Source organism: Alligator sinensis, unplaced genomic scaffold (assembly GCF_000455745.1).
Source record: "Alligator sinensis unplaced genomic scaffold, ASM45574v1 scaffold1455_1, whole genome shotgun sequence".
NCBI lineage: Eukaryota > Metazoa > Chordata > Crocodylia > Alligatoridae > Alligator > Alligator sinensis.
This window is the reverse complement of record NW_005843493.1, coordinates 75114-89399: the sequence shown is the minus strand read 5'-3', so window position 1 is coordinate 89399 and position 14286 is coordinate 75114. Positions and strand designations below refer to the sequence as shown.

Sequence of the window (14286 nt, the reverse complement as noted above, 5' to 3'; positions counted from 1 at the left end):
CCCTCAGTCCCCCTCAGGAGGGCGTCTCCCACAACAAACACCTTACGTTTTGTCTTGGGGAGAGCAGGGGCGGTAGCTGCAGTTGGGACCATGTTGCCTGTGGGGGCCGGCAACTCAGCAGGCTCTGCTGGGGCAGCAAGAGGTGCGTACCTGTTGCTCAGTTCTGGTGGAGTAGGGGCCTTGGTGCGGTGGGCCTTAGGGCCCTTGCCCACTGTGGTCCATGCCCCTGGCTGGACACAGCAGGAGGTCCCAAAGTCCTCCTTTGGCGTGGAGGGGGACTGTGGTCTACCCTCTGCCTCCCGGGGGAGAAGGGCCTGGCAGTAGGAGTCTATCTCCTGCTTGCAGTCCCTGATGGCACGCAGTCTCTGGACTGTGGCCTGGAGCTCCTCCAGCTGGCGCGCCAGAGACCCCAAAAGGGAGCAGACCCCACAAGGCGAGGTCACCATGCTCCCAGGCCCCAGAGCCTGAAATCGATTCACCAGGAAGTTCTGGATGACCAGGCCAACCTCCCAGGTGGCATCTTTGGCCATGGACCTGCCCACACCAAACTGGTTGGCAACATAGCAGAGACTGGAAGGGATGACTAGCTTCAAGCCAGTAATGACAACCCACTTCTCTAGAGTGAGTGTTGGCCACAATGGTGTTCTGGGACACAATGTGGGAGGCCACCTAGGTGACAACATCCATGAAGATGGCCTAGTGCATGCAGGTCTCAAACTAGTCAGGTCTTGGGTGCATCCAGACACTGCTCTCAAGTCTGGAGGTGGTGTGGGAGCACCCTGGCATACATGGCATCCAGGATAGCCTCATCTTCACCAACCATGAGAAAGTCAGAGGCAGAGTTGAGGATGCTTGCTGGGCATGGAGGTGGGGTGACAAGACTCAGGACTGCCAGCTGCATGCTTGTGAGGCTAAGGCTGCATTGCAGGGATACCCGTTGTCTCATCAGGTCCAGCTGGGCATGTGTGATGTCCTGCAGTCCCTGGCAAATCCCGCAGGGTGATCAGCAGGACCCGCGGTTGCTTCTTTTGTATCCCTGCTTGTGCGTAGGAAGTCAGGCACCAGGATGTGGTGAGGGATGACCAAGACACACAGCAGGGAGACTCTGACAACAGAAGCTTGTGCATGTGCTCGTCCTGGCTGTCAGGATGCATTCCAAGGTGTATTTTGGGAAGAGAGCCTTCCCCACACAGCACAACGGGACAGGATGCATACGAGATCTATCTGACAGCAGATAGACCCCAGTCTCCTTCTCTCTGCAGAGCCCCCAACTCGAGGGGATCCCAGGTAGTGAGGCTGTGTCTGCCCCACTGGCACGGTTCCCCTCCCCTCCTATAGTGTGATTTTTACCAGCCGTCAGCAGGCTCTTGCTCCTGGCTCCCGGGCTCTCCCCCCACAGACGGTTCCTCCCCACCCAGGGGAAGCCCAGGGAGAGGGACTGCACTGCCAGTCAGAACTGGTGAGGAAGCCAGGCGGGGATTAGTCAGTGCAACTGGGCAAGCTGTCTGTGGGGCTATCCTTGCTGGGTCCCTGGTGCTCTCTTGGCAAAGAGCCGCCGCAACCCAGGGGATGTCCGGGCAGTGGCCTGCTCCATTGGCTGGAACCAGCGAGGAAGCCAGGAGGGGTTCCCCTCCGCCCCGGAGAATGATTTGCCAGCTGCAAGCAGACTCTGCCTCCTGGATCCCAGGCTCTCTCTCTATCCCCACCCCATGCAAAGAGGAGCCCAGGGAGGAGGATTGCTCCTCCAGGCCAAACTAGCAAGGCAGCTGTGCAGGGATTAGTCACTCTTCCCCTCTCTCTCTCCCACCCCCCCAGACCACATGCAACTGTGAAGACTGTCTGCAAGACCATCCCCCTTCCAAGACTCAGATGGTCCGAGGGAGAGGCAGGACTGGGAAAAGGCATTGACAGCTGACAAGGGATCCAGCCCAGGCACTGGGGCAGGCCCAAAGACAAACTCTGTTGGTTCCAGGCTAGAGCAGAGTCCTTTGCATGCCTATGCACATGGTATGTGGGTAGAACTGCCAGAAAATTGAAATACGCCCCTGCAATAAACTGTATGCAAGCTTGTTAAGGCGCTCTGTCTTTATGTGCCTTCATCCAACAGCTGATTTAACAACGGCTCCTTTATTTTTGTGCACACAGCCATTTAAAAATGGATCTGCAGCCATGTATGTTTGTTAGGTGATGGTTAATTGTGCAAAAATGTAACTTCTGTAAGCTCCCAGTGTTTGTGAAGGGTCAGCAATGGGTGGTCAGATGTGGAATCAGGGTGCAGAGGCTGGGAAATATTATTATAATTCTTACTGTTATTATTGTCCGTGTTTTTTACAGCAGCAAAATATAAAACATTTTCCTTCTTTTAACAAAAAAATTAATTTACTGTACCCAACAACCCATTATATTTAACATGAAAACACCTCTGTCTCCCACACACACACAAATTCATCCATTTCCCCATTTGAAACCTAATTTAACACAACATATTCTTCACATGTGGGGAGTGCAAAAATTAAACAAAAACCAAACCCCCCCCCGAAAAGCTTTTTCCCTTCCCCGATTCCTCTTGTTCCCTTAGTGCCGCATTGACTTATTCAGCCTACTTTTACAATGTCTCTGATTGCTGCTTCGACATGTCTATGCACAATCAAATCTCTCCAGTTCCAAATCACTTTTTTAAGACAAATGAGCCGTTTTCGTCCTCTCCTTGCACGCACGTTTCTAGGTTGTGGGAACTCTCCCAGTGCACCATCTCGTGTGTCACAGTCCATAACTACACCAGCGTCTCAAGAAGGCATCCCACTCCGGTCCATTCCCTCTTCTTAACATGACATTCCCAGACATGCCTCTGAGATCCTTCCTCTGCACAGTTAGCCTTGGGCTCTTCATTTCACTCTCTGATCTCCAAGTCTCCTGTCGGTGCTGAACTAGAAGGATTTGGTGCACCATTTGCCATTCCAAATCTTTCTGCTCTTCCAACAAGTCCACCTTAAAAGTGTCACACACAGCCATTTTGATCTCTCCTCATTCAGGTGTCCCACCAGAGTGAGGCGGTCCTTTGACCGGACAAGTACGGACCCTGCTTGCTGCCGGTTCTATTTATTCTCGAACGCCTCCAAGACGGCATAAAATGCTGGCAGTTGTAATGCTGAAGGTTTTGTGCTCGGGTATGTGCCCACTCCCTGTCTTCTCCACACATGATCTCCTCACGTGATCTCTGATAAAACGTGGTTTGGGATTTACCTCCCACTACCAAGGTGCAAGAAAAGCTGATACGTTTTGCAAAGATAAACAAGAGGATGTCTGGAAAACCCCATCACCCATGCCCCTGTGTGCTATATAGCACCTCTCTCACCAGGAATTGCCAATCCTTCACTTCTCTGATTTCACTTTCAGTGAGCCATCCCATCCCCTCCTCTCTTTCTTCTTCGGAGTCTGCCCCACCTCTCTCCCTGCTCTTGAGGTACTCGCCGCCTGTTGTACCCTTTCCTCCTCCTTCCTCCAGCACCTATCCAGCCAGAGCAACTCCTCAAAAATCATGTCCTGGCACTGCTCTCCTTCACCATCTTTGCTTCTGTTTTTTCCTGCTCAAACTCCTCCTCTATTCTCCTCACACCTTTCTTCCTCGTGTTTTCCCTCCTGCTTTCAATACACTTCCAAAGGAGAAGCAGAACCTGCACAGGCTGCACCTCGTTCAGCCTGTTACCTCTTTTCACCCAGAAAAGGGACTCCTGCGCAGAGCTTCCTTCAAAACCCCCCAGCACAGGGTCCTTGCTGTACAGCACTATGTAGGAGCAATGCCTCCGGTGTGACAACCCCCGCTCCTGAGTATTAGGAAAAAGCTCTTGATTGTGGTGAACCCTCTCAAAAGGGAAGGGCTTGGGAATCATCTGCCATGAAAAAGGCTCCAGCCCCTGGCTTGTTTCTGTTTCACAGCTCTGGAGAGAACATGGAGACACAACACAGGGACCCAACATGCTCAGTTCTGGGGCTTTAGTACAAAGGAATCCATTGCAGAGAATGGGATGATGGGAAGGAGGGCAGGGGAAGCAACTGGCACCTGGTGGTGCAGAGTTGAGGAGAGAGGCTAAAAAGCAAAAGCTGCTAAACTTGGCTCAGGCAGCGACAGCAGGAGCAACAGCAGCTTGCAGACACCCGATGAGCATGAGCAGGTCTGGGAGAGGGGTCATGGTGGTGGTAAGGAAAGACAAGGTCAGGGCAGAGAGCAAGAAATGCTTTGCCAACCTTTAACGCTCTTCTCTCTGCAACTCAAGAGCCTCACCAGGACCCTGGGACCAGCATGGAGGACAGAGCACAGGTCAGTCTCCGAGTGTAATATGGAGCCAGTAGTCTTGGGAGGGAACCCTAAAGTTAGTGCACTTCTCCCCCAGGACCACTGATTGCTCACAAAGAATAAAGGAGAATGTATCTGGTCTAAGGCTGATGCAAAGATAATAACTCAGAGGTTCCCCCAACATCTGGGCTAGCCTCTGCCTCAGGTATTTCTTCCTAGCCTCCACCCAAAAATCAAACTTTTCACATCAACTTCTAGATGTTGTGAGCTCTGTGGTGCCCTAAACAGGCTGAGGGCAGGGTGAACTCTTCCTGCACTCTTCCCAGGATGAAGCTGCCTGGCAGCATGCAACTACTGGTGGGTGCAAAACACACAGACATCCCCAAGTCCATCCTGCAGTGCTGGCAGATTTATGGATGCTCCTGGGTGTGGGTGCACTGGTGCTTTTCCAGCTGGGAGAAGAGAGTGAAGCTTTGCCCACACTCTGAGCACTAATGTGGCTTCTTCCCTATGTGGATTTGCTGGTGCCGGGTCAGGTGGGAGGACTGCGTGAAGCTTTTTCCACACTGAAGACACTGAAATGGCCTTACCCCTGTGTGCCTGCGCTGGTGCTGGGCCAAGCTGGAGGCTTCCGTGAAACTCTTTGTACACTTAGGGCACTGAAATGGCTTCTCCCCTGTATGGGTTCGCTGGTGCCGGGTCAGGTGGGAAGAGAGGGTGTAGCTCTTCCCACATTCTTTGCACTGATATGGCTTCTCCCCCGTGTGAATGCGCTGATGCTGGACCAGCTGGAAGTTCCAGATGAAGCTCTTCCCACACTCAGAGCACTGATGTGGCTTTTCCCCTGTGTGGATGTGCCGGTGCTGGGCTAGGTGGGAAGAGAAGGCGAAGCTTTTCCCACACTCTTTGCACTGATATGGCTTCTCCCCTGTGTGAATATGCTGGTGCTGGGCCAGCTGGGAGGACCAGATGAAGCTCTTCCCACACTCAGAGCACCGATGTGGCTTTTCCCCTGTGTGGACATGCCGGTGCTGGGCCAGGTGGCAGGAGCGAATGAAGCTCTTCCCACAATCAGGGCACTGATATGGCTTCTCCCCTTTGTGGATAAGCTGGTGCCGGGCCAGGTGGGAGGCTTGAGTGAAGCCCTTCCCACACTCAGGGCACTGATGTGGCTTCTCCCCCATGTGGCTGCGCCGGTGCCGAGCCAGGTGGGAGCTTTGGGTGAAGCCCTTCCCACACTCAGGGCACTGATGTGGCTTTTCGCCTGCTTGGATGTGTGGGTGCTGGGCAAGTTGGGAGGCTTCAGTGAAGCTCTTCCCACACTCAGGGCACTGATGTGGTTTCTTCTCCGTGTGGATTTCCTGGTGCCGGGATAGGTGGGAGACTTGGGTGAAGCTCTTCCCACATTCAGGGCACTGATGTGGTTTCTCCCCTGTGTGGATGCGCTGGTGGTAGAACAGACTGGAGGAGTGTGTGAAGCGCTTCCCACATGCAGAGCACTCATGTGGCTTCTCCCCTGTGTGGATGCGCTGGTGCCCAGCCAGGCTTGCGGAGCGGGTGAAGCTCTTCCCACACACAGAGCACTGATATGGCTTCTCCCCGGTGCAGATGAGCTGATGCAGAGCCAGCTTGGACATCTGGCTGAAGCTCTTCTCACACTTGGTGCAGTGGGATGGCTGCTCCCCGCTGTGCACACACTGGTGACAGGACAGCTCTTCCCTGCCGGTGTAGTTCGTCCTGCACTGGATTGTCTTCCTCCCTGAGTGGATGTGCTGGTGCTGTGATGGGCAACTGAAAGTTTCCCGGCACTCAGAGGTCAGCTCAGCCCTCTCCCTGAGCTTGGTGGTGAGCTCCAGCTTCTCCCTCAGGCCCACCGTAGTAGCAGAGTTTGGATGAACTCTCTCTCCCTGGTGAATCTCTCTTTTCGGATATTTCCTCTCTCTCAGCCTATCAAATTCTTCCCTGTAACCCTGGCTCTTGCTCAGCTTCATCTCTGCTCCGCTCTCACACCCAAGAGGAGTCAGTACCTTGTTCAACAACATGTTTTCCATCTGGTTTTGGGACCTGCCTGGCCTCTTATGCCGATGGTCCTTCTTGGGACTTGGGGGGTCCCTCCTTCTTAATCTACTTAGGGACGTCTGTGGTGGCTGCAGATCTACCAGCCCTTCTTCTGGGGGCTGCTCCTCAGCTCTGCTCAGCATCAAGGAAGGTCCTGGGTGGAAAAAAAAAAACTCTGGATTAGCCCTGCCTTGCCACAAAAGGAGAAAAGCTGCTGTTCCCTCAGGTGGGATGCACCTCAGAGTAGGGCTGGAGCTTGGTACTTGTATTTACTTAAGTAAGCTCTTTTTTCTAGCACCCCAAGTGCTGGGGGAGAGGGAGGGAAGGTCCATATAAAATCCTACTGTTCTGCAACTTGGAGGACTTGTGTCACAGCTCTGAGCCCCATCACCTCAGAGTCCTCTGGAAGAATCACGTGAGGGATGTGTATTAGGACAGTACCTGAATGATTTCATGCACTAAGAGGCTGAGCATGAGATCAGAAGCGTTTGCTTAAAGGAAGAATGAGGCTAAGGGCTGCTCTATACCACAGCACCGATGGGTGACGGAGATGATACCGAGCACTCCACCTGATGGGGCTGGCATGCTCCAGCAGCCACAGTGCATTTGTGAGACTGCTCAGGGCTCATCCCCAGTGCTCACACTTGATGCATGGCTGTCCAGAGAGCAGCATCTGGGAAAAAGCGTGAACAGCCTTATGATGGAGATCAGGAAGCTGTCAGCAGACATGAATGTTTAGGGAGCATGGCCTTACCTAGGACTAGATGCTTCAGAGGTACAGACATTAACCTACATGTAGACTTTGTGCCGAGTCCCAAGGCTTCTGACACACACAGTCACAGACATGGCACAGAAAGAGGGAGATTTTGGTGCAAACCATAAAATGATTCACTTCTCCCAGCCAACGCAAAAGCTTGTGAATCCCAACCACCACATAGAGCTATTTTATGCAGGCTGAGACCTTTATTAAATACTTTCTGGGTACCACATTTACGTAACCAGAAGAAACAAGGGAGAGCCCCAGCCTGCCTCTTGTCCAACAAAAATGACAATGCAGAGCTTTGGCCAAACACACTGATTTCTATGGGGGACCACAAATCCTATCATGCCCTGGTAAGAGGGTGTTAGCTACCATGGGCTGGGAAATCAACTCTTGCACTGCTAAGTGAAGATAGAAAAAGAAAGATAAAGATAATCTTATCCCAGGGGAACCAGGCCTGTGCCTAAAAATCAAGACAGGAAACTTGACTGTCCTCTAACAGGAGGAAAAAGGATTCTGGGAATGGAAACAACCCCTAGCTGGACATATTAGAGAACAAGCAATTGGAGGTTAGTATCCCCGAGTGGCAGCACAGGGCAGGTCTGCAGTTTCCAGGTCCCCGCCTCACTTTGGGTATTGAGCATTTCTGAGAGCGGAGTCAGGTGGAAGGGTCTGCAACAACTCACCTGGCAAGAGGTCTTCAGCTTTTGAGTTTTCCCCATGGTTCTCATCATCACAAACCCAGAGATCCACCTCTCCTTGCTCGATGCGGCAGATTAAGTCAGGTGTCGGACCTTGATATCCTGTTTGGGGCAGTAGTTAAAGAGTGTTCGTGACGGAGTACTGGATGGAGAAGAACCAACGGGGATTTGGGGATTGGATCGAATGAACTCAAGGATCCTACTAGGGCCTTGAAGGAAAAGGGGGGTGGACATGTAGGATAAAAGAGAAAGCACTGCAGGGAAAAGCCTTCCATAGATGGTCCTCGTCACTCACGCAGTGGAAGGATAGGGTAACAGGGAGCCTATGGCTCCTGCTACTTTGAAAGGGAAAACAGCAGTAAACAGCATTCAGGCAGCCTAATAAAGGGGACCTACAAGGGAATAGGAAGCCAAATGTTGCGCCTACACGTTGCTCTATAGCAACATTGTTACTACACCATGCTTTAATACTTCCTTTTGGAATTACTAAAGCATGTTACAGTAACCGCCCATACTGGGCCATCACATGGTTATATGTAGCTGCTACTCTGCAGTAGCGATACGCTATGACAGGGGAGCATGCCGCTATGGTGAATAGCTGTTGGTCACATGTAGACACCAGTGGATGCTACATCATCATACAGCATTGCGACTGTGCCGTAGCGTCACCTGTAGACACACCCAAAGTGGCAATTGCTGTGCTAGCTACCCAGCAATACTATGGTGGGGGGACAGTCTATTGAAGCAGTAGAGCTACAGCGATAGGAAACAGGGCAGCAACAGGCTGCCCATTAGAACGGGGGAAGACAGCTGCGCCAGGGCTAATAAGACACCTGCCCAGAAGTGGTCAGGGCAGGAGTGAGATAAAAGCCAGGTCCTGAGCCAGGGCAGGCAGTCTGGCCCTGCAAATTGCAGAAGAAAGAGCTCCATGACAGGGTGGCTAACGGGGACTGCCTGGCTGACAGGAGAGGCCTTGAGACTGAAAACTAGATGCTTGCCACCCAGGGAAGTAGGGCCCAGTATGGAGGACAGCAGCACGGTTAAGCCAGGAAGCGGCTGGAACCTAGTGGGGGACAGTTTTCTGTCACAGCCAGAGGACTTGTGGATAGACAAGGTTCAGGCCAGGGAGAGTGAGAGCAGAGGAGCGAGAGACTGGAGCACGGTGCCCATTATGGGCAAAACCACAGCCTAAGTGGGGTGAGGACAAGGGCCAGGAGCCTGTAGCCCAGAGACCCAGGTGAAAGAGGTGACAACCAAGGTCAGAGACTCAGACTTGATGATCTATCTTGGACTCAATGATCTATTGAGGTCCCTTCCAACCCTAGCATCTATGAATCGATAAGGGAGGTAGTGCTGTCCCCTACCCTGGGTGTCTTCAAGAGGAGGTTAGATAGGCAACTGGCTGGGGTCATTTGAACCCAGCCCTCTGTCCTGCGATGGCAGGGGGTTGGATTCAATGATCTATTGAGGTCCCTTCCGACCCTAACATCTATGAATCTATGAACCTGTAGCTGGTGAGGGGTGAACACTGGGGCCAGGCCACCAGAACAAGAAGCAAGGGGCATAGCCCAAAGGGACTGAAGTGACAGGGCAGGAACCCAGGAGCTGGGCCTGGTGGGGCTGGCCTTGGTAGCAAGGGGCCAGTAAGAGGAAACTGGGAAGGCCAAGGCCCTGGCAAGGGTGGGGAGGCCTAGAATGGTCAGACATTGGCTTGAGAGAAAATTCCCACACCCAACTGTGAGTCAGTAACACCTGTGAGGCATGGACACAGCCCTAAGAGAGGTTCAGAGGCTGTGATTAGCCCATAATGCAAAAGGTGTCCTGGAAGACATGTATGGGCTGGGACGGCCAGCTAAATCCAAGGACTGGAGTGAATCCAACAGGGTCAAAGGGGATCTGCTGGCACAGGCCAACATGGAGCTCCCTCTAGGGCCCTGGGGCAGCCTCCCTTCCACACTGCACTAAGAACATCAAGACGTGGCAGTCCAGGGAGGGTCCCCAGAGCCAGAGCAGGACAGGAGCCGAGTAGCCTCCCTGGCTTCCCCAGGAACACAAGTTCCTTAAGAGATGGTCCTGGGAAACAAAGCACCGACCACTCAGAAGTATAAAAAGGATACGCAACTAACAGGGTGCATTTATAACGTGCACTTTACTGTGCAGTTGACTAATTATCTCCACAGTGAAGTGCGATTGTCCACATGTGCACCAGTACTGGAGCACAGTAAGTTAACTCCGCTGTAAGACAGTGCTGTTGGGGAGAGTGGAGTAAGTAACTGCACTGTATTCCACGTGTAGATAGTTATCTAGGGTACAAGGTGCTAAAGTGGGGGGGCTGCCTGCCTCCTAGCCACATGGCTTCTCAGGTTCTGCACCCTCACACGCCAGCAAGCTCCTCTGCCACCAAACACTGCCACACAGAGCCCAGGGCTGGCCCCAATGCCCACTGTCAGCTCAGGTCTGCTCTGCAGTGGCTCAAGCTGCTGCGGTCCCAGTTGCACATGTAGATGCTGTACCTGGGGGAAGTTAACATCAACGTGAACAGCTCCGGAGTTTATTGCGTTGCATTAATTTCACATGTAGATGACCCGTGGTCACCAGGGACAGAGGTGGAGATGCAGTGATCTGTGATGTAATCGAAAGCAGAAAAATAAAGGTTTTACTATTTTCAAGGTACCAAAATTAATAGAAATTGGACATTGATGAATGCATAACATCATAATAGCTCTGTGATTTCAGATATCTTTGTATCATAAATGAGTTTATCCTTGTATCTTTGTATCATAAATGAGTTTATCCCCAGGGAAGGTTTATAGTGAGAACCTGTGGCAATGAAAAAAGTCCATGACAGATGGCTGACAATTAAACTTTTCTTTTTTCCTGGGGAAAGGGGTAGTTCATTAATGGGACCCAGGAAAGGATGTTTTTATAAGAACTCAAGCTGCAACTACAGCAATGGTCCCATCCGGGGGGAGGATCATCCCACAAGGGGACATGAGTAGACAGGTTTGCAAGTACTGCTGGGGTTGAAACTAAGATCCTCGGAGTCAAGGATATGGACATAAGAAGGCAGAAGGAGACACATTTTACAGTATGTGAAGTCCCATCATGTAGAAATGGTCTATATGGCCTTTGATAAGGTAGAAAAAGCATCTGAGCATTTCCCTGAGGAAACTCTTTGGGTGAAATAGAGGGGGAAGAAAGCACCAGCAGAGCAAATTGGCCTAGTAAAAGCCAAGTACCACAAACTTTCACTGAAGCCAGAACAAGCCCCTGTATTAGACATCCTCTGGAAATGAAAACTGGTTTTTAACTAGGTCATGCACCTATCCCACTTATTTTTAATGACAGTGATGAGCATCTGATATGCAGCAGATTTTAGGAGGACAAGAAAACTTTTGTGAATGGCAGAGTGGGCTTGAGAGCACATAACTCAAAGTAAATACCACAAAGCCAGAGGCTTTGATCTATGGAAATGAAGATGTCAGGAAGGAATGTGGACAGAAGCTTCCAGTGAGTCCTTGTGAGAAGTACCCAGGTCCCATCACGGGTACATGCATCACTAGAGAAGAAGTTGAGAAAACACTTAATCCATCTGTTGTAGCAGCAGAGGCTGATTAGGACTTCCATTAACTTCTTCTGGGTGGTAACCAACGGAGGAGGGTTTAGATAGCACCAAACTGAGCATCCTAGGATTTGCTACCTGTCTTTGTATAGGACACCTAAGGCAAGAGCAGGAGGAAATCAGAATAATTCTCCAAGGAGTTATTATTCCTCGTAGTGAATTTGTATAGCCAATGAATTGGAGAGGATAGGGACACGCTGGGAAGGCAAAAGGATCATCTTACCAAGAATCTGCTGAAAATGGAAGCACCAGGAGTTAAACAATTGGGGAAGAGGTAAATGAAGATGAAAGGATCAGATGAAACAGGATATTATAAATACAAAATACAAGAGGCCTCATCACTGACAGAGCAGTGGGAAGGAAGTGGATTTAAACTACCAGGCAAAAGTCCAGGAGGATCTGAGAGTTGAAAAACAGGGAGATGGCAACAAAATTCAGAGCTCACAGTTCCAGGGAGAAGCAAGAAGCAGAGCTTTACCCAGGGAAAGTAGAGCTTGGTAATTCCTCAGCATCAGGTCCCGGTAAAGCTCCTTGTCTTCCTCTTCCAGCAGCTCCCACTCCTTCCGCGTGAAGTACACTGCCATGTCCTCAAAGGCCTCCCGGAGCTGCCGTCACAAGCATTACACTATCAGCATCTTCTCTTCCAGCTGCCTCCAGCCCCCACAGCCCTGATCTGTACTTACTCTGCGATGCAAAGATTTGGGTCTTAGCCGTCTAAGTGGAGAATGGCTCGTGCCACCCCCGTGGATGTCAGCCCACACGGCCCGTGTCCTCCACAGTCCCCATCTCTACCATTCTCATTTAGGGTCTTTACTTGTTTTCCTCTCCCAGCACCGTCTCTCCTCCCATGGTTCTCTCTTCCCTGCCTCCTTTCTTGATCTTTAGCATATAAAACATGTTCTACTTGATAGTGAGATTTGCACAGGACAGACTATCTCATTAAATGAGTTGGGCTCACAAAGTCCTATTGTATGCATCTCTGATTCAGTTAGTTTGTAAGGTGCAAACGTATCCTTCCGTCTACCTCACTTTGGATTAAGAGTGATGTCTAGCAACCAGGTGCACTGCTCACTCCTCCCAAACTACCTGACCATGAAGCTGCTTTGTCACTGGCTGTGCTGGAGAAATCCTGCTGGCATCAGCTAAAGTGACCCTCTATGCTCCATAGTCTGAGCCATGTTCAAGGCAATTTGCTGGGGTCAGCTGTAGGGACCACTGCACCATGCTCCCTGGTGCTGGCTGGGTATCATTCAGTCCCCAGAGGGGCTCTTCCTTGGTTCTTCCAGTCTTTAAAGCTTCTGTCTGAGCACTCCTCAGAAGCACCCTAAGGAGTGTTTCCAGAGGAGGGAGCTCTGGCTCCACAGATCCTGACCCAGCCTTCTAGTGTCAGCACCCCTCGCTACCTGCACTGGGGAGCCAGCTCCAGCTAATGCCAGCTTGGTGCGGTTGTAGCTGCTGTCACCAACGAAGCCTCCTCCTTTCACTATTTAGGTCTCTCCACTCCCTGTATTTTCCCTGCACCACTGGCTCCTTCTGGTCTCTGCCTGAGCTGCAGTCCCAACCCCGACTGAAGCTGGTGTCTCCTCACCTTCTGCTTTGGGGGTTTGTCCTGCCCCACGTGCAGTTGGCCTGGATCAGGTGTCAGGGAGCCCTCTTCCCCCAGTCTCCATGGGGGAGTCCCCTGTAGTTCCAGGTTTCCAGGCCCTTCCTCATGAGGCTCCTCCTCAGCTCTGCTCGGGGTCCCTGCACCTGCTGAGTGGGGAACAGAATGCACAAGTTAGCCCGGGTGCTGCCAGCACGGGGAAAACCCTGCTGTTCACCTGTACCCGCCTGGGAATAAGGCAGCCAGAGGCCTAAAGGTAGGGGGAAGGCAAATACAAGGTCTGCCTGCTCCAAGGTGTGTGAAAGACTTCCAGGGGCACTGGGAAAATGCAAAAACCCAGCCTCTTGGAGCACTGACCCCATCAAAACGTTCTGGCAAAGAGATTTTCCTTTGATGGATGATGCCTCCTGCTACTAGAAAAGGTGCAAACACGGCTCCTTACCTGCTCCTGGACAAGGGCCTGCTCTGGGGCACCAGCCTGAGGAGCCTTCATGAGCTGACCACTCCCAGGTCTCCTCTCTTTTCAGGGGATCTGCAGCAGGACACAGGCCTGGGCTAAGTGTACCAGCCAAACCTCACTGGGCAAACTCATGTCCCCGACACCTGCACCAGCCCTGTTTTGGGCACAGAGGGTCACCGGGGCATGAAAAAGGGCTGAGCAGACCCCTGACTGTTAGGACACCCATTACACCATTGATGTGACCACTGCAGCACCACGGGGATCACCCAAGCTCAGGGATCTTTCTGCTGGGTGCTGCACACATGCAGTGAGAAAGCCCGGGGCCCTCAGCCCGGTGCTGCCCAGCCACGCAGGTCAGAGCCCTGTCCCACCCCAGCCACGTGGTCACAAATGCTCACGGCGTCGCAGGGACAGAGATTTGAGCCTCTCGCCCCAAATGCAGGACAGTCACTCAGGCCCCCAGACCCAGGCCCTGCCCTGCATCCAGTGCTTTACCTGGGTCCTGCTGGGGCAGGAGCTCCTTCCTGGGGACCCAAAGGGGCTCGTCCTGAGGCTCTGCGGTTTCATCCTGTCCTGCCTCCTTCAAGGGCTGTGGCCATGCCAGGCAGGATCTGAGATGTTCCCACAATGCCCCAGTGGGCACCATCTTGTCCAATGACATATCTGTCATATTGAATGTAATAGGTTTGAATAGTTTGAACAGGATTAACATAAACTCGACCCTTAACGAATAATGGTATGAATAATGTCAGGTACATAATATGGGGAATTAGTTTCACCCATTGGAC

The 14286-nt window shown here is 51.9% G+C and overlaps 1 protein-coding gene across 3 annotated transcripts in view; it reads right to left on the bottom strand.

Moving 5' to 3' along the window:
- LOC106721826 (zinc finger protein 420-like) overlaps positions 1-14213 on the bottom strand; it is a 40407-nt gene extending 26194 nt beyond the window's left edge. For 2 of the 3 annotated variants that reach the window (XM_025195400.1, XM_025195401.1), the window contains exon 1: positions 13994-14204. In XM_025195400.1, the coding sequence (XP_025051185.1) occupies positions 13994-14168 (175 nt within the window). In that variant the 5' untranslated portion in view covers positions 14169-14204. Of the gene's footprint in view, positions 1-1945; positions 6507-7798; positions 7916-11913; positions 12041-13023; positions 13188-13480; positions 13571-13993 lie in introns of those variants that run through there. The other variant, XM_014527409.2, reaches the window with a different exon arrangement.
- Positions 14214-14286: the final 73 nt, after the last annotated feature.